The following is a 27,538-nucleotide window of genomic DNA, read 5'->3' as shown; positions in this document are numbered from 1 at the left end:
AAATATGGTTTGAACAGTGTACTTTATTAACAGTTGAGTGTACTCAGGTCAGGTCACATGATATTGCTTGTTGTATTGTACTACGAGTAGAGTATTCTGTAGAGCCTCTGGCGCTCCTTGGAGGTGAGAGGGTCGGGCACCTTGGGTACGGCGGGCAGGCCCCCAGGTCTGAACCCCCAGCTAAAGATTCGGTCTATACGCACGCCATCCCATGCCCGGTTGTGCCTCAGGGCCAGTTCGTCTATCTCGGCCTGCATCCGCCGCGCCTGGACGGTAGCGTAGGCATCCTTCCGCATGCGGCATATCACTCGGCTGGAAATCACCAATACATTCATGATTGCACATGTAACAGATCAAATTCAACATGGCAGTATAATATATAATATGTAAGGTTTTTATGATATTGACTGAAGTGGTCCATGTCAAGACGATGGTTTAAGGCTACTTTGACTATTATAGGGTGGTTTTCTGGGGAGCCTGTGCAAGCAATTATTTCCTAGGAATGTTCAGATTACAACAAAGGAGATTCGCGTTATCGCGAAGTTGAGCCTCAGAGAGTCGTGCAGGACTGCATTCAAAAATCTGTTACTGTTGACTCTGCATCTCTCTATACATTTTGGAAACTATTTTACTATGTTTGTCTAAATGTGCCCTAGTCAGGGGTTTGGACATACACGGGTATGAGAAAAGAGGGAGAGATAACTACCGTACTAGAAGACACAGAACGGTAGTTTATGAGGCATTTCCCTTCGTAGGTAGGTTTTCAATTCATCAACAGATTGCCAGATTTTATAATGCCCTTAAGTCCAAGGTTTAAAAAAATCGCCTGAAACGCTTCGTAGCCCAAATGGATTTTACAACGTTGACGATTTTGTAGCATTTAACTGGGAGACCGCCTAATTCGATGACTGACTCCGACGCTGGATGTGGTTTGCAAGTAACCTTGGACAAATGAAACCCGAGTGTATGAATTTGTTTGACGTTTTGAATGTGATGGGATTGTGGTGTGAATGTTCCAAATCTTAGAATTAAAAATGAAGTTTGTCAGGCAGTGTTAATGGTAACGAGCAAATAAACGATCTGATTTTGATATAATATTATACATGACGTTTTTATAGTGGCTATTTTAGCGAGGGAAATAAACTCAGAAATGTTATAACTATGGTAGGTTATAAAATGAAGTAAAAGTTATGAAGAATATTGTTGGAATTTGCCCATGGTTCCGGAGATGAACCTTGAACGTATCCTGGGCAGTGGACGTGCCCATTCTCTAATGGGATCAATAAATGCGCAGTTTTTAAGGGCACGCGGAAGTTTCAGATCCTTTACTCCGCGCGTTACACCCTGTACACTCATAGTTCGGCATGAATGTTGTGGTTTAACCACGAACTCCTCCATGACTTCCTCCGCTTAGTTCAGTCACATCTGTGGTGATCAAGTGCAGCCATATACCTTAAAAATGACTTATCACAAGATAGGAGTTGCAATTTGAAAATTTAAAGTTACCTCCTTGTATCCCCTTTTGAAAATGGGGGTGGAATTTTTGTTACCCTCAAAAAAACCCTTGCGCGAAGGTTGTAAATTGTTTTGTTAGGATCGTCGCAGAGAATATTTTCAAGTCATTGTGTGTTTTAATGTACCTTTCAAATGATGTCCCAAAATAGGGGTTGCAATTTGAAAATTTCAAGTGACCCCCTCTCTGCCCACCCTTAAAAAGAGGGGAGAATATTTTTATCCTTCAAAAAGTTCATAAAAGTATTTTAATAGGTATGGTGAAGGTTTTACATCGATATCTCAATCCGTTTGGAATATGTTCAGGTGTATCAAGACTTAATTTACACCCTGTATAACTGAATTTTATCGTGAGCATACTATTATAAGTAAACCACTTACAAAGACACTAGGCGATTTTAGTTCACGCAGGGTGGGATAAATACCCGTCTGCCGCTGTGATGCCGTACTCTCCCAGTATCCCCACCATTGCTCGGCACTCGCCCGTTTGCTCGGGGACGCTGCTTTAGCACCTCCTGGAATAAGCACCCCCTCTGGCTTTGACGTCACGGCAGGGGGTTACCAATTCAGCGCATGGACATAGTCGAGGCGCTGAATTAGGACCCCTCTACTGGAAGGGGGTGCTTATTCAGGGCCTGGACACGGCCAGTGCGCTGATTTAGCACCCCCTTTCGTGACGTCAAAATGGCGTCAGTAGCGAGGGGGTGCTATGCCCAGGGGGTGCTAATTCAGGCGCACCGCTTGCTCTATCCCCTGACCTAGACTGCTACTTAGCCGCTAACCTCACCCGGACGCAAGCTCCCCGGATACGTCTATAGCTACATTAGGCTGTTCAATTAATATTTTACGCTTGTATTCACATAGATACAATATACTTATAGAATACGTAAGGAGCTGCAATGAAAACAAAGCGAGACACGATCCACACAACTGATAAAACAGAGACGAAGAGATGCTTGTTCCACTCCTCACCACTGGAGGGGGGGCCTCTCCTGCACGTGGCTTCAGATATTTGCTTCTAAGCAGGTTTCTTTGCGAGCGGTTTATCTACAAGTTAGTGAAGGAAACAGGATTTTTCCGGACATTTGCCATCGTTCAGTGAAACAAGAAAACAGTAACACTACGTTTCGAGATCTGCAATCTGATCTCTTCTTCAGGTAAAGAACTAACCTAATACATAATTACAAACTAGGTAAAATAAACAAATCTTACTAAAGCGTTGTGGCACGCCTAAGTCAGGAATCACAACCTTACCATGTTGTTGTTAGTCAACTTCACTAACACTAAAGACATGCACTTAATACAAAACTATACAAAACACTAATCATTAAAACTAAACTACGGAATACAGGTCACAATACGTCTTCACTCGTCTACTAACCACCTACGACTGACCAGAGGGACTAGCCAATGGCAATCGTGACGGCTGGCTAAAACAAGATGGCGGAAATACAAGGGAAGGGGAACAGGAATGGGCCCTTTCGTTATTATTGGTTCATGCGAGATGAACTTCTTAAAACCATATTGTGACTCCGCATTGGTTTATTACAAATATCCGATCCGTTTGATACTTTTGGTTTTCTCTTTAGTTCATTTTTTAGAATTTGTAACCAAAGCGGCCTAATCTGGACTGATGGTTGACTGATTGGTTGGTCTGCCAATTTAATATATGTTGCCTCAATTAATTTCCCTTTGAAGAAATGTGGTTCCCGATGTATTATGTGGGCTTCATCCCAATTCATATGATGGTCTTCGGACCAACAATGGTGTGCAATTTTTGACTTTTCTGTGAAACCCTTTCTCGTGTTTTCTTTGTGTTCTTTTATCCTTACGTTTAGTGGTCTTTTTGTCTCGCCTATGTATTCCCTATTGCAGCTACATTTTATACTGTAAACACAGTTTTTGGAATCCTGTGTGCCATTTTTTTGTTTTGTTTTTACGAGAGTTTGTCTAAGAGTGTTGTGTGTTTTAAACGCGGTTCTAATGTTGTACTTTCTACCTACTCTTCTAATTTTCTCCGATAATCCCGGCACATAAGGGATTGACATAAACGCAAATTTATCACAATTCTGTTTTTCTGACTCAGGAATGATTCTTCTGGTTCGTTTGCACTTATTAATTACTAATTGAGGGTATCCATTGCTTCTGAGATCCGATTCAATTTTCTTAAATTCTTCTTTTAGTCCATCTTTATCTGAGCACAAGCTCTTTGCTCTATCAAACAACGAGTAGGCTACAAATTCTGATTGTTTTAATTTCAACAAATAAGTGACGACTCAACGACATAGTATATACAGCGTGCTTGGTTGAGTACTACATTTCAGGCGGCTGTTGCAATGTGACTGCGTGTGTTTTTAAATAGTTATATGTGTTCAAATCAAAATCCTTTATTGCTCAAAATAACATTTTCATGCATTAGCAACGTCATTAAAGTATACACACAGGGCTAGCTTAACTAACTTATACAGTGTTACATGTTATCCTAAGTATACATAAAAAAAAACAAAACTATATTTAGTCTACTATTTACAATTTATGCAAAAAATCCTGGACACTGTAAAAGGAACCGTCGATGAGGAACTGTTTTAAGTTATTTTTGAACAAGGTTAAAGAACAATCCACCTTTAAAGCATCTGGAAGTGAGTTGAAAAGTTTAATGCAGTTGTAAGTTACGTGTTTTTGAAAAAAAAAGAAGTAGAATGTTGTGGAACTGGAATGTTAAGCCGGGTTCTAAGTGAATAATCTGAATTGGTGTTAGCTAGTGTCATAAAGTATTCATTATTTTTTAAAAAACTAAAGATTCATAAATAAATATGCTTGGGAAAGTAAGAATGTTGTTGTTTTTAAATACATTTCTACAAGATTGATGCCTACTTAGCCCAAAAATAATCCGCAAAGCTTGCTTCTGCAATTTAAAAATGAAATTGGTTCTGCAGTTCCTTCCCCAAATGGGAACTGCGTAAACAAGATGAGAATAAAAGCAGCCATAGTACAGAGTTAGTAGTAATTGTGAATTAGCGAAAGAAGCCAATTTTCTCAGTGCAAACAAACACGAACTTAGTTTTTTTTTTTATCTTTAACTATTCTGAAAGTCTTAAATCAATCTACTAGCATCTAAAAGTGGTCCATTTAGTTCAGGGTTTGAAATAAGCTGCATTGTCGAATAAACCGCTCAATATACCTACTACATATAGGTCATTTAAAAATTCATGAATACAATTATAATTACTTACATAATTACCTAAAAACAACCAAGCAATTACATACTATTTATACGTGACCTCGTTTGACGTGTCACCTTATATAAATTCTAAGTTAAATGAGTCACTCAAACTGTTACCACCATCAACTACTTATCTGCCGAGGTCACGAAATAGCTTAAGGTTTGATCAGAATATCATATCAATGGCACTGAAAACTCTTATCTGCAACTCTTTAGTGAGTAAATAGACGTAATAAGAGAAGCACTTGTGATCATGTCAAGTGTAGGCAATCTGCGTGGATTCTTCGTGTTTCCTTGACATTCGCTTGGATTCGGTTACCTCCGAGAATTAATTTTATAGTTAGAGAATTTAGGCGGATGTGATTTATTCCTGACCCTTCCTAGGGTTACTCAATTTTGTTCTTTTCTCCTCATCACAAATATGAAAACCAGTCTTTGAAAAGGACTTTGTTCCTTTCTATATTCACATAAAACATGATTGAAATCTAAAATAGCTATTCTTAGAACTTACAAATCGTACGAAAGTCTTATATTTAATCGAAGCTTAACGCAACATCGTTGAACTCTATAAAACAGCAAAAGTAAATGTAGGTAACCTTTTTAATATTTTCAATTCGTATTTATTGCCAATATCCTATCTCCATGTCTGTCATCTGTTGTAAATACTGTATTTTGAACAATTTAAGTTGATTGATTCATGTTGGCAATAGACTACTCTATTTGTATTCAAGCCAATGTTAAATGAAAATCACATGTTCTATTGGTTCTGAAATTGTTTGTTAAAATTTAAACACAAGGTTGGTGTGTTTTTTATTTTGTTTTGTTAATTATGTGTAATAGTATTTTATTATTTTAAGAATGGCATTGAAACAAGTAGGCTACATTTATTGTTATTTAATTTGTTTGAATTGCTTTTCTTGTTTAGTTAAATCTAACAGTTTCCTTATCAGTTGTCATTCCTATTATAAAACATTTGGCAACCCTTGCTGGGAAAAACGATGGAAAACGGAATCTAGATCGAATAAGGAAAGAAAGAATACATTGAGAAGACGGTTCACGCCTGGTTCAATAAATTGGGTGATTCAGTTTAAGGCATCAGTTTAAGGTCTCAACATGTATTGATGAAACTTTATCGGATAAAGAAGATAGGCTATTATTTATTGACGTTCAGGTGAGTGAGTTGAAGTTTTCTACAGACAATGACGAACAATGTCTTGAGTATACTTAGGTAGAGAGTGAACAGAGAGCAATAACATGTAAATATGGCACCCTTAGCTCGGAAGTAAGGCTTGGCCAACGTTCAAACCAAGGTTCATTTGATAATCCAAACCTTCCTTGTGCTAGATAACTGTATCATTTGTCTCAACCTGAGTAAAATTTGACGGTAGCTTAAAGAATTATATAGGTTTTTATTTAAGATTCAAACCTTCAATTCAGTTACAAGTGATATTTATGTGTCTATGCTGTTTTCCACGGGAAATTCAGCTATGCCAGAGCTCACCTTAAGAGAATGGCATCTACAACATCCATAAGGTTAGATGTAAATAGTCAAAAATGTAACTCACAGGCGTACAAACCTAAATTAGAACAGCTTTAGCATTTTTTAGGCTCGAGGTAGAAACAGAAGAAAGGTTATCATTGCTCATAGTACATTTTTCAGAATAATGGTAAGACTAATCTTTCAGGTAAAAATAACAAAATATATTGTAAGCCTAAAAATTGTGCTAGCTGACATTAAAAGGTTGTAAAAGGTTTTACTAAACCTATACCTACAGCTGCAGGTACTGCGTGTTGGCTTTACAGTTGATTCAAAGCCTAAACCTAGTTGTGTATTGTGTGAGGGTTTTCATTCTGTACTTGTATACATTCTATTCTACTCGAAATAAGAGTTTGTCTGAATAAAAAAGAATTTTGAATGTTGTTAAGGAGCTGTATAAACAATAGAAGAAGTACCAACCAAAAGGGGACATTATTTTCCACGTAGACTTGTTTTCAAAAATAATGATACTACAAAGATTCGACCTGATTTTGACGGATAGGCTAGTGAGAAAGAATACCCGTCTTTCAACCAATGTGTAGAAAAGGGATTGAATTTATTAGAAGAAATTCCTCTTTTGCTTCTTCGTTTCAGACTGAATGAAATAGGAGGAGTTTCGAACATTGAAAACGTATTCTTACAAATAAGCATAAGCGAGAAGGGCTGTGACTACGTATTTGAAGGTGGCGTTTGTATGTCGATTATATGGGTTGACGAGACCTATCATTCGAAAACTTATCGACATTCAAGAGCTGTTTTTTGGGATCACTAATAAGCCATTCCTTTTGAATGCAGTGGTTGACTAAGAGTCTTAGTCCTACATATGTTCTAAGTCGGCTATTAAAACAGTGATTAAGTAGTTTTTATGTCGTCGATTGTGTAACAAGTGTGAATAGTAAAGAAGACTTCATCGATAGTGAAACTAACTTTTGTATTTAATGAAGCCTGTTTTAAACTGAGAGAGTGGGAGTTTACTCAATTAGACCCTTTAAATAATATTAATACAAATGTCGTAGTCATGGCTTGGGATCGTAAAAATGATACCTTGAAAATAAGAATGGACAAAGTCGACATAACCTCAGTAACCTAGACGATTTATTCTGCCAACTGGACAAAGCATATTTGACGAGCCCCTGTATCTTTTTATCCTAAACTCTTACTACAACAAGCCTGGACTGAAAAAGGAGGATGGGGTGAAGAAATAAGCGAAGAGGTAAAGAGAATTCTTTTTTATTGTCGTTTAAGGCAATCGATCTTTTAGAAGACGTTGTAGTCTTACGATGGTTTATGACTGAACAATCTTTGGTTTGGACACTACACACTTTCCGTGATGGAAGTATTACTCAGTTAGCCTACGTGTCTGCTGTGTTCTTCGAGTTGAGACAAAAATGAAGTATTTATTAGTTGAATTCAAGCGAAATGAAGAGTTTCGCCTATGGAATATCGACAACACTGGTGCACAGAGTCTTTTGGGCATTATTCCAGAGAACGTTTGGATAGAGAAAGGAAGACAGAATATTAATCAAATCAAATCAAATCAAATCATTTTTATTTTGCCAGAACATTACAAAAATGTATAGCAATAGTCATTTTTCTATAATTTGGACCAATCACTCCACATTGAGACCAGTCAAACATTAAAAGGGCTCTTAACGCTTGTGTTATATATACGTTCTTCAATTAAACAGCTTGATGCCTGTAGTCCACCATTACCGTACGTAATGTTGCGTGTTTAAAATTAATCAGAAAAGCCTTTATTTCTTCGTAATGGGAGTAAATCATGGATTTGTATGTTTTGTCATGCTCATTCTATATTACTTTTATTAGGTATTCGTACAATCTTCATCACTGAATGTTTATATTGGCTTTATATTGTATTATTACAAGACGAGGTCGCACACCCATAAGGTACAGCGATCAAAAGAAACTCTTCAGAGGATTTTATAATGCTATGGACCACTTAGATTGGACCAAGAATCACCAATATTACTCTTGATAGACCGCACAGAATGGTGGTTCAACGCACCTTCTGCTCCATTGTGGTTTTTGGGAACGAATGGTATGAATTTTAGATAAAAATGATTTAAAGAAGGTGCTAGGAAGAGCGGCTATTAACAGTGAAGAACTAATATCAGTTTTTTGTGACTGTAAATCATTGATAAGCAACATACCAATAAATCTACTTGACAGACGATAGTTTAGAGTGCACTGCAATAACACTAAAAACTTTTGTCCATGACATTTGAGATTGCAAAGTTATTTACTTAGACACTGGATTCTATTATATCTGAAAGAAGACTCAAATATCTAAAGCGAGTTTGAGAAGATCTAAGAAAAGGAATATTTAGGGATTATTATATAGTGGAATATTTAGGCCAAATCTTGGCTGGGAGAAACTCAAGAAGTCCGAAGGTAGTAGAAGTAGTTCTAATCGGCTCAGACAACACTAAAAGACAAAATTGGCCTCTCGGAGTAATCTAAAATATCTTTCATGCCAGAGGCAGAACCTCAAGAGTCGTGCGACTGAAAACTACGAGCAGAATACTCGATAGACTGACTCAGCGTATCTATCCACTTGAGGTTTATGGTGATACAACCGAACTGAAGACTGTGGCGAACCGGATACAAACCTCTAATACTACGAAATCTTAATGGCAGTACAAAATAAACAGTGAATACATCGACTCATACAAGAACTGGAAGAAGGGTGAAGCTACCGCGACACGACTTCTCGATTAGAGTTCAACATGGCGTTGGGACAATTGGTAAGGTTATACCTCTCCAAGTTTTAAGGATGAAGGATGCTTTGAATACGATATTTTGAAAATGTAAGTTAATCGATTCATGTTGGCAATATACAACTCTTAAAGGAGAATACATAATATGTTCTATTGGTTCTGAAATTATTGTTTGTTAAACTGTAAACACATGGTTTTTGTGTTGCTGTATAACATTATGTGTGTATTGTATTATTTTAAGAATGCCGTTAAAAAAATACAGTTATACAGAAGCTTCTTCCTTATTTGGATTATTTAAATAATTTAAAAACAAACACTCGAATAACAAAATTATTGCCTTTTCTGTTTAAGTTGAAATCTGGCAGTTGGAATTCTCATTACAGAATATTATTGCCTTTAATCGTGTATTTTCAGAGTTTCTGGTGCCATTACGTAGAATATTACTAAAACCCATTATTAGCAATTGGTTATTGGAAACTAAAACAATTTTTAAACATTTTTATTGCATACACTTGTTTCGGCATTAAATAAATGTAAGTACACATATAGAACGTTTAAACGTTGTTAAATTTATACATTGTTGTAATTTTTAACAGTGATTATATATATATATATTACACTGCTAAATATATATTTATTTTTTATTTTTTCAAACATTTGGTTTGTTTTGTTTTTCGTCAGTTTTATATTTAAAATACGAGTTCGAGGTTCATCACTATAATTTGTATGGCATATTTATCCATTTACCTATTTGTTTATTTATTTGCTTTAGAGGTTATTACACTGAAGACGATTTGATGCCGAAACGCGTGTCAACAATGTAAGATGCTTAACACTGGATTCGGTTTATTATTTTTTTTAATTGATTATATAGATACCCCAATATTGGAGAGCTTAAAATTTCAACGAGCTTATGTCGTAAAAGTAAAAAATTCAATAATCAGAATAAAAACCAATTTTATTTTTGTTTATGTTGTCAATAAACCGACTCCTTCATTCAGTAAAACTAAGCACTCGTATATTTTATTAGTTTATTGTTGTGGAGGTATATAATGAAATGAACTGATGTATTTTAATTTCAGAAATGCCATTGTTAGTTTTATCTCGATAATCCACACAATTGTGTTCTCTTGGGCAATGTTTCCTCAACGGAAAATAGGTTTATCAAACAACTTCCGTATCAGAGCTTGGTCTCAGAATTATCCCAATTGTCAATCAATCAGGAAACAACCACACAACTGCCAGAAGGAAGTTTGACGAGGACGGTAGTTGCGTCGCGACGCCTGTGAGACGACAGTGCTGCACATTGCACACGCCTCGGACAATCTTTGCACACGATACATTAACTCCGTTGACTGATAACAGCTATCAACTAATTATATACGACCAAATCCCGCCGAGTGTTCAGATTACGCTGTTAAGAATGGTCTCGTTTGCGTGGCATCTCACACATCGCGATGAAAGCTTGACAAGCTGACACGTCGCAGTCACTCATACTATCTCACTGTCGCAATGTCAATGAAGCGTTGCGTAAACATATCACAATCAGCAATGTAAACATTTCTTCGAATTATCGTAGTCGATTAAAACTATATCAATAAATATTAAACTTTACTTTAACTCATACGTTCTCGCTGGCTCAAGATTTATTATAAGAGCACACACATATGGAAATGCAGCCCAATACAGAGCCTTGAGTAATCCCAGAGGTAAGAAGTGAACAAAAATCGAAGAATACAGTATACAATTAACCTATACAATTATAATTTGTACAGTTTTTGTTCTTATTTATTGATATGGATACGCTATGGATTTAGGGACTAGGGACTAGGATTTATACTAGGGACCATTAGAGAGTGCAATAGAGGGAGGACCCTATTTGGCGAGTGACCTTGGAAACAGCCAATGAGAACTGAGCGACGTTGCCAAACTTGTTCCCCGCTGTAACCGCCAACAGCACTCTTTCTTGCCCCCCACAGTAGTGTATAATATCACATTGTTATAATTATGTTTTGGTTTATTTATTTGAACTTTTAATTTAATGTCAACTTACAAAGTCAATTACGTATGCCATCAAACCATCCAGCTTCCTGGTAACTTCAAATCAAATCAGTTTTATTGCTGTGACAATAATTACATTGTATGGCAAACGTCAATTAATAAAGATATCCTAAAATTTCTGTCATTCATACTATAATACACATACATACATACAATCTTTACAATCACTCCTCTTTCATTTATCGCCAATGCAACCCACTTCGAACAGCGGAGTCAGTCTTCTAATTGGGCGGCCTTACAGTTGAAAGCTAAAAACTTACCTGCATTATAAAATGCCTGAGACACCAAGAAGCGTTTTAGGCAAGTCTTAAACGCCTATGGTGTTGGAGCATCTTTGATTGAAATGGGCAGTCTGTTGAGGAATAGAACACCCGCTTGTGAGGGCAGGCGTTCATAAACCACCGTTATGTGTCTACCAGTTCAGTAGTTTGCTCTGCCACGTGTCTCATACATGTGTATGTCTTGGCTATAGTTAAGGCACATTTATTCATACAAAATAAAGTTGTTTCCAATATGTAAAGACATGGCAGAGTCAACAGCTGCAATTTCATGAAAACTTGCCTGCGCGACTCTCTGAACTTGATTTTTGCGATGATTCGAATCGCTTTTTTTGGAGTCTGAATGCTCTTTGGAATGGAGTGTTTGCGCAAGCTCCCCAAAGTAGCCTATCACTCCATAGGCCAGGTGGGGGTATATCAAGCCATAATACGCCGTAATCAGTACCTGACTCGGGCAGTATTTTGCTAAAGACCTCAGAACAAAGATGCCTGAGCAGATTTTGGCGCAAACATGATCAATGTGCTCATTCCATGGCAGTCCTCAATCAAGGTACATTCCTTGGTATTTCGAAGAGTTGACGTCGTCCAGTGTGGAGTCAGCCATCAAGATGGCAGGTCCACATTGGTTGCCTGCAGTGCGCAAAGAAAAGTTTTTAAAAACTATGGTTTTTGCAGAGTGTATTGTGAGGTTGAGGCCGTTGAAGTACTGCGACACAGTTTTTGATATCAACAAAAGCCTGTTGTTCCAAAATTTAGCTTGATCTTGCATTGAAAAATATAGTCGTATCATCTGCAAACTGCACTGTTCTTCCATACAGAAGCGACGATTTTATGTCCTTGACATAAAGCAGGAAAAGCACAGGACTGAGGATAGACCCCTAACTTGCTAATCGTCCTGGAGCCGAGATTAGACTTGTATTGTAGAGCACACAAACTAGGTTTTCGTGAAATGAATATAGGGATTTGTTGTGAGAAAGAATTCAATCGTCAGCAGCACTAGTTTTGTTGGAGGTTGAAATGGAAGAGTAACTAAAAGGTTAAATATACAACATGTAATTTCGCCCGTGGTCATAATTTTCGTAGCTTTACACACTTGTAACCATACAACACTTAAATATTAGTTGTATTTGTGAAAATCAAAATTTTTAGCAAAATCTTCGGTCTTTATCAAGTTTTTTGACGAGCGTTGGTGTTTGGTCGTTGGTCTTAAGTGTTTAAAGTTGTGTCATGTGAACAAATTTATCGTTTGGTATTTATTCTTACCTCTGTTGATATTCTTCCATTTCAAAACCTACCAAAACTAGCGCGGCTGGCTGATCAATCGCTTTCTTAGAAAAATATTTATGGGTGAATTTAAGGAAAATTTAGGATGTGTGCTCTGACACAATTCGAATTGACTCCTGGCTCCGACCATAAATACGCATTGCTCTTCTAAATCAATCTTACGTTTTATGTTATGTATGTTTATTTAACAATATCATGTATATCTAACGTTCGCTTTCCTACTACATCATAATCTACATAACATGCTTGAAATTTCGCTCTGTTTCTCTGTACGCAGACTTTTATACCCTGATGTCATGCTGTAATATGAATGCTTACAACCAAAACCACTAAACACAATATTAGATGCTCAGCAAGAGATGCGATCACCCTTGTCAACATTATCACCGATCTCCACCGCACGTTTTCCATCTTAGAGGTAAATTAGAGCTCCATTATGGAACTTTCCATATAGAGAGCCCAGGGGCGTACCCACGATTATATTGTGGGGGTCCAGAACCGTCATGCCACATTTCATTGCGGAGGAAGAGATTTAGAACATACATTTTTAACATTATTTTTCTAAGTATTGTTTATATATATATATATATATATATATATATATATATATATATATATATATATATATATATATAAAACTAGGACTAATTTTTTAAAGATTTAATATTGAAAAGATACTATAAATTTATTTAATAACACGTATGAAAGTGGCTAGCATTGCCATTTTAATTGAGTAACACAAAATAAACAGTACGTTTACTTGATAAAATCTAGCAATTATTTATCAGTCCTATTTGTAATATATTCGCAATATGTTCCACCTCTAATATGTTCCAACACTATAACACCAGACTTGAATTAACGTCCAATTTTATTTCTACGATAATGTATTAAAGCCTTTTATATTAAAAAAGTAGATGAGGAGTTGTTAACGAATCATTAAATCGTACGTCACTAATAGTAATAGCTACTGTACTTTGCTCTAATGCTCTGTTATGATTTCTTTATTTTAACTTAGATTTTAGTAATGTTGGTTAGTTATAGGTTGGTTATTCACATGAGGAAGAGATTAGATTGCAGATCTCGAAACGTAGTGTTACTGATCTTTTGTATCACTGAACGATGGCGAATGTTCGGAAAAATCCTGTTTACCTCAAAATTCCCTCCATCGTCAAAAACGAACTTCAAAAAAAGGATAGTAATTAGTATTTATCATAAGTAGTGATAGTATGTTAGTAAATGTGTGCTTTAGTTACTTGATTTTTTTCAATTACCAAACGATTGGGGAGGGATCCCTCAGTGATACGATATAATCAACTATCGATGTTTCCAATCGTAACTACTGGTAAGGATATTCAACAGGCAATTATATATTCACAGGATACATAAATTTGGCCCATAAATCCATTTCATATTTGACAATAATTTGCATACAGATAACGTATTTTACTTAGATACTTCTTTTACTTTGCTTTTGTTTACAACAGTTTTATTTTATTTGTAACAAAAATTCAGGTCTTTATAATACATTTTCGATTACTAGTGTCGGAATTATGGAGCTTCCTTCACCTGCTGTAACTACTCGTACACGAGTACAACTTGTATAAATGGAAGTAGGTAGTTTCCAAAGCAATTCAATTAAAACGTTGTTGAATCTCTTTAAATCAATCAGTCTAGGACTCGTATCATCGCCTAATCAGATGATTAAAATGACCATGTAATTGTCATGGCTGTGCCCAACAGGCGACACAGCTGATCAGGTTGAGGTTTAAATAAACACTTCGCGGTCCTTGAGTTTGTATTCTGAGCCTTGGTCTGATACGGAAATTGGTAACTCTGCAACGATTGTCTTAATACAATATGGTACATATTGTAAATTTCTCTATGAAAAAATCTGTGTACATAAACCAAAGTCGGGTTAGTTACATAATGTATAACTCAAGAATAGCTGTACGGATTGTAATCATCTCTAATTTGTTGAATTCTTCTCCGCCTCAAATAGAGAATAACTAAATAACATAGAGAATATTAAAACATCGTAAAAGTTCACGGAAGAAAATCAGGTAAATAGTAAAGAAAAGGATTTTTTTACAATATCAGTGATTCAATGAGCCTGTTAAGTGTAATACATTGTCCTGTGAAAAAATTGCTTTATGACAGCACAACCATAAGTTTCATTAATTTAGCCACTATTTTCAATTTTCTTATATTTATAGTCTTAAAAGCATAGAGTAAGCTTGATAGTAATAACACTTCTTATTTCAACATTTTCTGCAACCGCTGTTGAGCACAGAGTAAGAAAAAATCCAGATGAGGAAATGAAATGTTTTAGTAAAAATGTACTGTTAACTGTACATTGGTCAGTACTACAATGCAGATATCAAAGATAAAGTTACTCTCTAACTGTTAGTATAAATTTTAAAGGCTATTAGTTAACTGTTAAAGAAGTATGTTTCTCTGAACTGTATATGTAAATATACTTTTTCAGGGAAACTATGCAAAATCAACTATGGCAACAAAAAATACTAAGGCCGGAATAAATTACAACGGCCATAAATATTCACTTTTTGATATATCTTCTTGGTCGTAGCAAAAAGCAAACTCTACTTCGAAGTCGGAAGTATAATTCACTCGGACCACAAGTGCTTATTTACGTACAAAGCCTACGAAATTGCGTGCGAAGCCACAAGTGCCTGTTTGTATATTATAACAAGATACAAACAACGATTTGTTGATTCTTAAACGGCCATGTTTGACAGGTAGAAACTAACTCGTTAAGAACTTTTCAACACGATTAATCGTAGCGATTAAAAGTTGTTAAGATGGTTGTTCACCGGATATCCACTATCGGAGCGTGAAATAATCGCTAATACAACGAAAATATTCAGAGACATGTGAGTATCTCAAGGATTTAATAATCCTTGATGTGGACATCTATCTTCAGTAAATAAATGTTAAACCAAAACCTTTAGATGCTAGATTAATGGCTTTCGTGGCTCGTGTTAACCATCATCTAAGTTTTCCGATTTGTCGAAAAAATTACAAACACGATTAAAATCTTAAGATATTTTGCCTTCGTGTGGAGAGATACTTACAGTCAACGAATGATAGACAAAAATTGTAGATGATAGTTTAGTGGTGTTGGTTCTCAGGCCGGTGTCAACGTCGAAAAAAGAAACTAAATTCCTAATACAGATAAGCCTATAGTATTCAGATATATCGGCTTGGCTGTGCACTCAACAGATATTAAAGAAAAACTGTAGATGTTAGACTAATGGTGTCAGTTCCAGGCTTACACGATCGTTATCAATAATCATACAAGTTTTCCTGTTCATACCGCGACGAAATTACTAATATAATCATAAGATTTTCGACCTTCTTGTCGAGAGCCATCTTCTGTTACACGAACAACTCTAGATCATTGAATATTGCTACTTTTTTCAACGATTTAAATATTCTCACTCCAACGTTCTCGATTTTCACAATTTTAAAATGTTGTTAATCAAAGCATGGAGGTATACCTTGAATTTTTGAAAACATTAGTGTTTAAGCACATTTTGTAGAATAACGGGGTTTTTTCCGATACCAATCAGAGTAGATATTGATATATTCCTCTACGATACACACAGATTATACCAAATGATAAAAATTCACTAATATAGGTGCGAATAGTCTGCAAGTTTGAATTTTTTTGAAGTTGGAGTTTGTATTGGCTACTGTTAACATAAGTACATTTTAACTTAAGCAAAAAAATGTTTACTTTTGTGATGTGTCTGACGAAGATAGCCTTGCTATCGAAAGGCCTCGCTAAAAATAAAAGTTTTAAATATTGGTTTATGTGTTTTAAATGTAATAAGTTGGAATTTGTTTTTGCCAAAAACATGTGCGCGCCGCGCCGTAGAGCGACACAGAAGGTTTTTCCGCCAAACAGCTAAATTAATTGACCCAAAAACCGGCCTATTAAGGCTATCAGTTGTTTGTATGACATTGAACAGCGCGTAATTAGCAAACTAAACGCGCGTAAACCCAAGCGCTCGTCACGGGACAGATTTACGAGCTCGAATTGTCGCGGCAGCGGCAGTTGGCACCTGAAAGTGTCTCATTATCGTCACCTCCACCTTATCGCTAGGTGTTGCCGAGTTCCGCGGTCCAGTAGCGTGTCGACCTCCGGCCGTAGTGGTCTAGTACGGCAGCGGCCGCGGCAGCATCTGTCAGTAGTCGCCGACATCACCGACAGGATCACATCCAACCATGAGGTAAGTGGCTTGGAATTGTGGTTTGATCCACTGTACTCTCACTGCTGTATGTGATATTGCTTAATAATTTTTTAAAGTGCCACACTTTCTCCATATTCATTTCCCCTATTCAACGAACATAAAAATTACAAATATGTCAACACTTATTTTAGCACACAAAACTATACACCACTATAAATACTGAAAATCGTGATTGTTTAAACACCTTGTCAAATCCGGCCAACCGACAGTCTTGTTTCGCTCACTAAAAACACTAATGTTTTCTTTTATCAACACAACAACAACGACGAAATAAACAAATAAAACGTTCTTGAAATTTCACAAAAAAAGAACACGCATACCGAAGGAAAACCAAGTCAGTAAAATATCTATAACAGGTAGAGTAAATAAAACAGTCAATATCTTTACATGTGTGCATAGTACAGTGTTTACATTACCACGCTGTCCTCCGTATCTATAGCACTCTCTCTATCAAGCTAGAGTACACCCACATTCCCCCTCAAACCGATTCATGCCAGAGTTTCAAAGATAACGCCAGGATCTACGCTTTTCTAGTCTACATTCCAAGGTCAGTCTTTAAGGACTTTAGGGAGTTAGCTTACTCTAAAAGGGCATCCGTAATTGAGTAACATCACAGATCGGACTTTGTCACTTTCCCGTTAATTCAAGTACTTGTTACGTTGTTTTGTCATAACTTTAGAATTGTTTATCAGTAGCTAACAAGGTGGGTTACGCCACATCACGTGTCGTGCAACAGGCAGTGCTGAGGTTTCATGCAACATTTCGAGTCTATTAGGCTACATAAGTTACCATGCCACGTATTAAAATTTCATATGATTGTACCGGTTCTCGGTTTGCCATCATGGTTACCCATAATATGTGTAAAGATTGTTACTTACGCTCAGCCAAATCCCATGGAGTGACATGCACCATCATCGAACTCGATGGTACTTATATAGTAATAAAATTCCGTGCAAAGGTTTAAGTCTGTAGGTCATTTCGTTCTCAAGATGATATCGTGCAGCCAGACAGAAATAAAATTTTTCCAGCGCCTTCGCTAACGCTCAGCTAATGAAAATACTAAATATATTTGTTTTGTTAAATACTTTACTGGCGTAAAAAGAATATAATTTATTTAAATAATAATAATAATTTAGTTTTAATTACTAAAATAATAATATAATTAATAATTATTATTTTTTATTTATAATAATAATATTATTTATTTATGTCACATATAATTTAAAATTATCTTTTAGTCGTTGGACCCTACATGATTGTTTAGTGTTGTGCGTTATAGCATATTGTCGCCCGTGGATGAAATGTTACCTTCTATATTTTAACTGTACATAATACGTCTCAGATAGTGCCAAAATCACTACTATAAACTAAATTCGACGGTTTTACAGTTAAATTTGGGAGAGCAAGTTGGTGCACATGTTGAGGTAAATCACTCTTGGCTTGAGTTAGAGATAACGGAAGTTCCGATCTTTTCTGTGACAATAACACTGTTATCATTACACTGACTGTTGGCCTTGTACTGACTCCCCCCCCCCTAATTCTGTTTGATACAATTCTACACACACCAGAGGCCTATTATCATCTGTAGAATAAGGTTAAAAGCGGGAGTGATAAAGTGAACAAAATAGATAAATAGTATTCTGCTTCTTCGCCCGCGGCTCAAACTTTTACCTTACAATTAAAGTATTGCAACTGTTGTTAATGTACTGTTTATTCATGGTGGTTCGGAAGTCACCTTTAAGCCCTTGGTCCCCAATGTTATGTTAGAGAAAGCTACCTAGCCTAATAAATAAGACATTCTATACTTTACTTTACTTCATGTCTGTTGGTAATTCGGCATTACGACGCATTCACCTGACTATCACCTGGGAGATCAATTCAGAGACTTTGACATCGACGATGGTAGATCATGTCTGCAATATCCCTTTTGACGATTCCTGTAGACCAGATAATGCGAAACATGGTACACGCAGCCGCATGGTACACGGTATCTGTGAACCACAGCGATGCTGGCAATGTCATCAATATGGTGAATTATAGTTTTTAAGTGATTTCAAGAGAAGTTAAATTTTATCGAAAATTAAAAGCCACTTTATATAGATCATAATAATACAATCGTTTTGAATTGCAGTTGTATTTTAAAACATCGAAATGATCTTCATTTAGCCATATTAACAGATTTAAATTGTTCACAGTTTACAGACACTGTTGCATTTCCCTTTGAAAATGTGTTGGTTATCCACTTTCCTTCTCTTCAACGGTTTGTGCTTCGAAGCCTTTCTCCGTCATTCGTCAATATTCTTGAGTAAAAGTATCGTACATGAATTGGAATGAAATTTAACATGTCTACCCAAATATATACAGATATAATAAAATGAGTAGAACTTATACTCAAAGTAATTGAACACTTTCTACACTGATATAAACTTGTTAGAAACGTCCAACAACCTATGTCCAGAATTACTGCATTCTCGTATATGAGGGCTTTGGTTTTCTCCCACAGAAGATAAAATGTTACGATTTTCCACTTATTCTGGTTGACGGAATTTTGGAGAATCAAACAAAGCATTTATGTTGCTTAATTCCATTTGCCTTTGCAGTTAAAAGTTGTATTCATACACAAGTACTATTCTAATAACTAAACAAACCTAGACATCTCATCTTACTTTCCTGAATTATTGGAGATGATTTGTCTACTTCGTGAGTATATTAACCGTCACCTTAAGATTGAGTATGCCTAAGTGGTGTTTTGTCGGCAGGTAGTCCAGGTGTCTATGAAAGTTGAAGTGAATTGCTGGGTGGTTATGGTGACAAATGGCAGGAAATGGTGTTATGTTGGTTGGAGTGACAGTAGTTGGTGAAGAAAGAGCCACCAACCCGGTCATAGATTGCTTGCATCTCATACCCTTTCCAGTGATGTCCAGTACTTCAATAACCTCTACTCTTTCACTTAAGCAGGCCTCTTCAACGTAGTATCTCACAATCATGGTCTTCTCATCGGTGATGTGAGGATAGTGGATGTGATATACGATAGTAGCAGGGCAACGACAAATTGGCGATACAACCAAGAGGTGAAGAGTCACTTAAACGTGCTACAGATGGTCCTCATCTTTCTTTCAGCCGCTAACTGATGGAACGATACAATGGTGGCGTCCGGGAACATGAATTGTAGACATTGGTTAGTTATGTCATTAACTCTATACCAGATGACTCGTGTCGCAATTACCTTCTTCAATTAATACAGAATTAATACAGAATGGCTTGGAAAGAGCATGGGTAGTGGGGTTAGAGTGTTTGTTTATTGGTAGAATTGGGGAACACAATTGTTTTTCTTTCACCTTTGTTCTTTTGTTTTTTGTTTTTTTTTTAATGATAGGCAATGATACCTGTTTTGACATCACACTAAAACTATCGGTCATTCTTAGACCGGTTCGGCCTATTATACTCTAGTAGACTCGTTACAGTCGCCTAATGCAATTTCTTATTTCCATCGCTGTAAAAAGACAAAATCAATTCTTTTAGTAAGTCTTCTTTCAGACACATTTTTAGCAAGCACTTTCCAGGAATTGTTATTCTTGTTGTTCACTAGAAGACTGGTGGGCGTGAACTATACTCTGACAGCATGAATAACCATATTTACATGGTTGTTTTTTTTTTTTTCGAAACACAACCGTCACACATTTGGGTTCCACGCACATACGGGTACGGTACGTAGTTTTTGGAGACATTGGTGACTCGACGAAAATCGTATCAATGAATTTGAAGCAACGGCTCACTTAACCCTATTGATTGATTGAGAGAGTTGTTACGTTGTCATTCTACTTGTGAGATCTGTTCTGAGAAATAATTTCCATTCAGTAAAGCGGTGGCAATGGTAATGTTACGAGAGGAGTCGAGTGAGGGCGGGAAATTTCGTTGAGAACTTCACCGCAACGATTCACAGCAGCTTAATCGTGTAATGTACCTACAGGTGAGATAGAGTGGTGGTGGAAGAAAGGATGAAGTGAGCTTTGGTTGTTGGAAGATCCCAATCTCGCCATGGCTCGGATCATGGGAATTTTTAAGGATTATCCTTACTTTTGAAAAACTAATCCCAAAGTTTGTGAACATTAAAATAACGTTTGGCTTTCCATTGCTTATTATAAAAATTCCTAGGTATATAACATATCAAGAAATAAATAAACAAATTACAAACCGTTTAAACTACACACGCTCACGATAAACAATACTAAAACAAATAAACTATAACAATATCTGATAGTCCGCGTACGTATGAAGTGCGAGATAAGATTTATGCCTGCAATTTATAGATGCAACTTTATCACAGAACTGTAATGAAGAAAGATTGCAGCCAATGTAAGGGGAAGTAATTGCTACACAATACATGTAAATCATTATCGTTTGATAATCAATACTTCAATATGATTGTAACACGCAATTCGCACTATGTGAAATATGACATTATCTTAATCGTTCTGCCAATCGGCTATTCGGTGTTGTGAAATACGGTTGATACGAATACTTGAAGTCTCTATAAGATGTTCTAAAACAAACTCAGTTCTCATTTTTAATACAAATATTGAAATCTTTTCAGAGTGACAAGAGAATCTAATAAATTGGTTTGTACAACGTGACAGGTTATTTACTACAAGAACCTATTTTAGTACTCCCTTTTCGCTAAAACTATTAGGCTAACACTTTTAAATTGGATTTATAAATATCCTAAATTCGCCATTGTCGAGTAGTTTCAAAATATAGCGATCACAACACTCTCGTCACAACGATTTTTCAAAACGCCTGCGAGAGCCAAAGATTGAGTTGGCGGTAGAGCGCGTTAAAAAAGCGACATTTAAGTCCTGCAAAAATGAAAACAAGAGAAACTTAATCTCCCATTCCCAATAACTAAAGAGATGGTATTAAAATTGAGAATTACATAAAAATAACTAAACAGAGTTTTTCACAATATACATAGCCTATATTATTATTTTGAATTTCTGGTAAAACGAGGCAGCTAATACAATTAAATAACGAAATGAGTGTTTTATTCTTCCATCCCAAATGAGAGAAACTGCCTAAAGTTACTTTAGTCAACTCGCGTTGGTGCTTTAGTTTTATAATACGGCATCATTACAATTGTACACAATTATTAAGGCCTTGACTTCAAAATTAATTTAACATTGGCTCGTTTTAGGAGTATTGAAGCGCTGAATTTTACTTTTTTAATATACAATTTTCATTATACACTTTAGGATATATATACAAATTTATTTGTATAAAATCTACAAAATTAAAGCTTTGCGTCAAACGGACATTTTAACGTCTTGGAACCTAAACTAACATTATTGGATTTTTCAATAGTCTCATTGATCATTGGAAAATAATATTAATTTTCTAGTCTGAGATGACTTTGGTAGCATTCGTACACTGAAGAAGATATTACGTATAAGAAGCATTGTGACGAGATTACGTATGAAGCAATACCACCTGCCATTGATCTGGTATTGACCAGGAGACCATCGTTCCTCATTGGAGATGAATCATAGAAGAATCAGACTATAGCGAATCGCCTTGAAAAGTAGAGGTTCCGGGATGTCAACGAATGGTAGGTCTTCCATTGGAAAAGAAACTGTTACGATAAAATGTGAATAGTGAAGATGTAATTCAATAAGAATGCTGTGAGATATATAATAAATTGTCACTGGCGAAAAAACCTTCACAGTGAAGTATCAAGAGCATTGCTATGACATATAGTTTGTAGTACCTTTAGTCACATGATCTACTTTGTTACCGGAGGATCATGACATATAGTTTGTAATACCTTTAGTCACATGATCTACTTTGTTACCGAAGGATCACGACACATAGTTTGTAGTACATGTAGTCACATGATCTACTTTGTTACCGGAGGATCACGACACATAGTTTGTAATACATGTAGTCACATGATCTACTTTGTTACCGGAGGATCACGACACATAGTTTGTAGTACATGTAGTCACATGATCTACTTTGTTACCGGAGGATCACGACACATAGTTTGTAATACATGTAGTCACATGATCTACTTTGTTACCGGAGGATCACGACACATAGTTTGTAGTACATGTAGTCACATGATCTACTTTGTTACCGGAGGATCACGACACATAGTTTGTAATACATGTAGTCACATGATCTACTTTGTTACCGGAGGATCACGACACATAGTTTGTAGTACATGTAGTCACATGATCTACTTTGTTACCGGAAGATCACGACACATAGTTTGTAATACATGTAGTCACATGATCTACTTTTTTACCGGAGGATCACGACACATAGTTTGTAATACATGTAGTCACATGATCTACTTTGTTACCGGAGGATCACGACACATAGTTTGTAGTACATGTAGTCACATGATCTACTTTGTTACCTGAGGATCACGACACATAGTTTGTAATACATGTAGTCACATGATCTACTTTGTTACCGGAGGATCACGACACATAGTTTGTAATACATGTAGTCACATGATCTACTTTGTTACCGGAGGATCACGACACATAGTTTGTAGTACATGTAGTCACATGATCTACTTTGTTACCGGAGGATCACGACACATAGTTTGTAGTACATGTAGTCACATGATCTACTTTGTTACCAGAGGATCACGACACATAGTTTGTAGTACATGTAGTCACATGATCTACTTTGTTACTACATGTAGTCTGAGATCACGACACATAGTTTGTAATACATGTAGTCACATGATCTACTTTGTTACCGGAGGATCACGACACATAGTCTGTAATACATGTAGTCACATGATCTACTTTGTTACCGGAGGATCACGACTACAGTTTGTAATACATGTAGTCACATGATCTACTTTGTTACCGGAGGATCACGACACATAGTTTGTAGTACATGTAGTCACATGATCTACTTTGTTACCGGAGGATCACGACACATAGTTTGTAATACATGTAGTCACATGATCTACATTGTTACCGGAGGATCATGACATATAGTTTGTAATACATGTAGTCACATGATCTACTTTGTTGGCGGAGGATTACGACACATAGTTTGTAATACATGTAGTCACATGATCTTGTTACCGGAGGATCACGACACATAGTTTGTAATACATGTAGTCACATGATCTACTTTGTTGGCGGAGGATTACGACACATAGTTTGTAATACATGTAGTCACATGATCTACTTTGTTACCGGAGGATCACGACACATAGTTTGTAATACATGTAGTCACATGATCTACATTGTTACCGGAGGATCAAGACATATAGTTTGTAATACATGTAGTCACATGATCTACTTTGTTACCGGAGGATCACGACACATAGTTTGTAATACATGTAGTCACATGATCTACTTTGTTACCGGAGGATCACGACACATAGTCTGTAATACATGTAGTCACATGATCTACTTTGTTACCGAAGGATCACGACACATAGTTTGTAATACATGTAGTCACAAGATCTACTTTGTTACCGGAGGATCACGACACATAGTCTGTAATACATGTAGTCACATGATCTACTTTGTTACCGGAGGATCACGACACATAGTTTGTAATACATGTAGTCACATGATCTACTTTGTTACCAGAGGATCACGACACATAGTTTGTAATACATGTAGTCACATGATCTACTTTGTTACCGGAGGATCACGACACATAGTTTGTAATACATGTAGTCACATGATCTACTTTGTTACCGGAGGATCACGACACATAGTTTGTAATACATGTAGTCACATGATCTACTTTGTTACCGGAGGATCACGACACATAGTTTGTAATACATGTAGTCACATGATCTACTTTGTTACCGGAGGAACATGACATATAGTTTGTAATGCCTTTAGTCACATGACCTACTTTGTTACCGCAGGATCACCTTGATCCCCCAGGCCAATTATGTCGTCAATATTTCGACCTTTCGTTCTGAAGACGGTTAAATCCACAACATCCGGCAGTCATTCTTGTATTTTTGGAGAGCACGAACTGTAACGCTTTCTCTGTAACTGAGAACTGGAGTGGCGAAGGCAGTCCAGTGGGGTTTTAGTCAGATTAACTTTTAAATTTCAGAGTCATAGCCCATTTTTTTAATTTTCCTGAAGACAAAAAAATATAAAAATGTTTGTTTTAAATAAATAAATAGAAAACTCCACGAATAATTATGGGTATTCAAAGTAAGACATATAGGCAGTTTTGTAAACAAACTAAAATTAAAACTACTACATATAGCAATGTTATTTTTCGCGTTACATGCATAACCTCCAGGGAATGTCTTGTAATGATTTATATATAACTTAAATAAATTATTTTTTGTAATTAAATATAATTTAAGAAAATTACTTCTTCTACTAAAATATTAATTAAGTTATGCCTAATTTTATTTTTCATAAATAAAAAATCCCTTAATTTTTTTCTTATACTCACACTGTAAAAAACTCATATCCTAATCTCCAACCAGTTTTCTTAACCTCATTATTAGTTACCCATGAATACTATATAAAGTGTGTATAATATAATACTACCTGGATGGGTTTTTTGCTTTTCAAGAATAAGGCCATGACTAAAAGATTTAAAAATCCAAACAATTATCCCAACTGAACAATGGTTGCTCCACCATAATGGGATAATGCCATCCCTAGTTATGTTTTAGACTAAATTTTCAGGAAACAGATGATGTACAAGCCACTAATACATTTGGTGATAAACTCCTGAAACTCTCTGTATTTCTGGGGTGGGGGGGACTGAGACGATATCCCCAGTAATCCTGTAAGCTGATGCCAAGCACTGTCTATACTTCAGATTAGTAAATCTGGGGATGTGGAGGCTAAACTTGTACATATGAGTTATACCTTTTCCTCAAAATGTTATGACTACTTTCCGCGTCTCAAAGTATGATGGTTTTCAGGTCGCCACGCAGTGAGAAAATAACGGCCTTGTTAAATTAATACTTAATTTAAATTTAATCTATTTTAAATAGTAACTAGCCTCAAAATAGACAATAGTCAAAAGGCCTGCTTCAGTCAAAAAATAACTAAGATATGTTTTATAACGGTTAAACCTGTAGAAGACGTTAGATAGTGACGTAGTTTTGTATCTGCATTACACTAATGATCAAGCACTGCATACTTAATAAATGTGCAGTTAAAAGAATATTTTTACCAAAACTTCCTACTTTACTATCTGAATAATCTCTTTATTCATCGGTGATTACAGAAATGTTAATATAAGAGGTGTCGTTATTTTATGCTTTCAATACTAAACACGTAATGAAATTTCAATTGTAGCCTAATAACACTATAAAAATATTAATGAAACATATAATTGTGTTGTCACAATTAATGTAATGTTTACGAAGAACAGTTGATTACAAAAACGCATTTACTATTTGATAATTAAAGCAAAGGGGGGTTTTCAAGATCAGTGGGGCTTAGACCGGAGGGATTTTCGAAATAGGAATATGTTAACTAGAGATTCTAAGAACGTCCATGTAACATTTCAAAATATCGGTCCACCGGTGAACGAGTAACATACACACAAACGTAAAGACAAACACCATTGGATTTTATAAAATAGTATAGACTATATATGCAATTAATATAATAATTGGGCACATCTTGAAATTGACCTACAGACATACTGTTGAAGAAGAGGGCAGGAACTTTTATATTACAAAGGATGGTCAGAGAGAATAATGTGTTTTTATATGAAAATATAATATTCTTACTGGTATATTCATAAAAAATAAATAATTTTGTAAAATTATATTAAATTAAAATGAACGTTATTTCCTAAAGCTATAACGCCTTGAAAACTTGTTATTCCGTGGGTCCACTGTTCATATAAATAATGTCAAAATTCATATTCCTATATTCAGGCATTTTTCTCTGGACCAGGTTATCAAACTGTCCAAAATGTCTAGGTACTTTAAATGCCTGTAATACCTTACAATTAAACAGCCTTCCATCCACATTCTCAGGATGGTTATTATTATAACCCGTAATAGCCTAGTGTAACCATGTGGTCACAAAACTACGTACAATATATAGGCTACACATTAAAACTCACTCATCATAAAACACGGGCTTTTGAGACGTTTGAAGTGCTGTGGCTCGGAAGGTTAAAAATTACTAAAATCCAATTGTACCACTTTAGTATACAGAGAATTACAGTTAGATATGACCTTGATGTACAGATATATAAATTAATCACATATCAAGAGTTTCGCTAAAAAGCTAATAATTTTATGTGAGTTAGTCGGTACTTACTAAGGGATTCTCAATCTACTGTAGCTGGGGTAGATGCTGCTGTCACTTTTGAACAGTTCTGGAAATTCTAGCTGGAATGAAGTCTGTTTCGTGCGCAGTTTTTGGATCTCTGATCGAGACACTCTCGAAGGCGCCATCTTCGTTTGTGATGTAATCAGTGAACCTAATTTATAGATTTGAGCGATATTTATAGGTATCTACTATCAAATAAAATGTAAAAAATATAATAAAATTACAATCATTTTGTGGCCAGATGTGTTTGTTGTCGGTAACATGTTAGAAGACGGAGGCTCTGGCCCACACCACGGCTGGGCACGACTTCGTGACAAT

General features: G+C 36.0%; 2 protein-coding genes across 3 annotated transcripts in view; one reads left to right on the top strand and one right to left on the bottom strand.

Moving 5' to 3' along the window:
• Nucleotides 1-5: 5 nt before the first annotated feature.
• LOC124361755 lies at nt 6-27,538 on the bottom strand. The gene is made up of 2 exons (XM_046815720.1): nt 27,209-27,538; nt 6-312 (listed from the first exon to the last, which is right to left on the bottom strand). The coding sequence occupies exons 1-2, from the start codon at nt 27,343-27,345 to the stop codon at nt 81-83; spliced, it is 369 nt and encodes a 122-aa protein (XP_046671676.1). The 5' UTR covers nt 27,346-27,538; the 3' UTR covers nt 6-80.
• The window catches only part of LOC124361754, a 48,540-nt gene continuing 37,712 nt past the window's right edge, over nt 16,711-27,538 (top strand). The window contains exon 1 of one of the 2 annotated variants that reach the window (XM_046815716.1): nt 16,711-16,889. In XM_046815716.1, the coding sequence (XP_046671672.1) occupies nt 16,885-16,889 (5 nt within the window). In that variant the 5' untranslated portion in view covers nt 16,711-16,884. Of the gene's footprint in view, nt 16,890-17,375; nt 17,458-27,538 lie in introns of those variants that run through there. The other variant, XR_006922394.1, reaches the window with a different exon arrangement.

The sequence above is a fragment of the Homalodisca vitripennis genome, chromosome 5 (genome assembly GCF_021130785.1).
Source record: "Homalodisca vitripennis isolate AUS2020 chromosome 5, UT_GWSS_2.1, whole genome shotgun sequence".
Taxonomy (NCBI): domain Eukaryota; kingdom Metazoa; phylum Arthropoda; class Insecta; order Hemiptera; family Cicadellidae; genus Homalodisca; species Homalodisca vitripennis.
The sequence above is the reverse complement of the archived record's forward strand: the minus strand, read 5'-3'. Positions and strand labels throughout refer to the sequence as shown.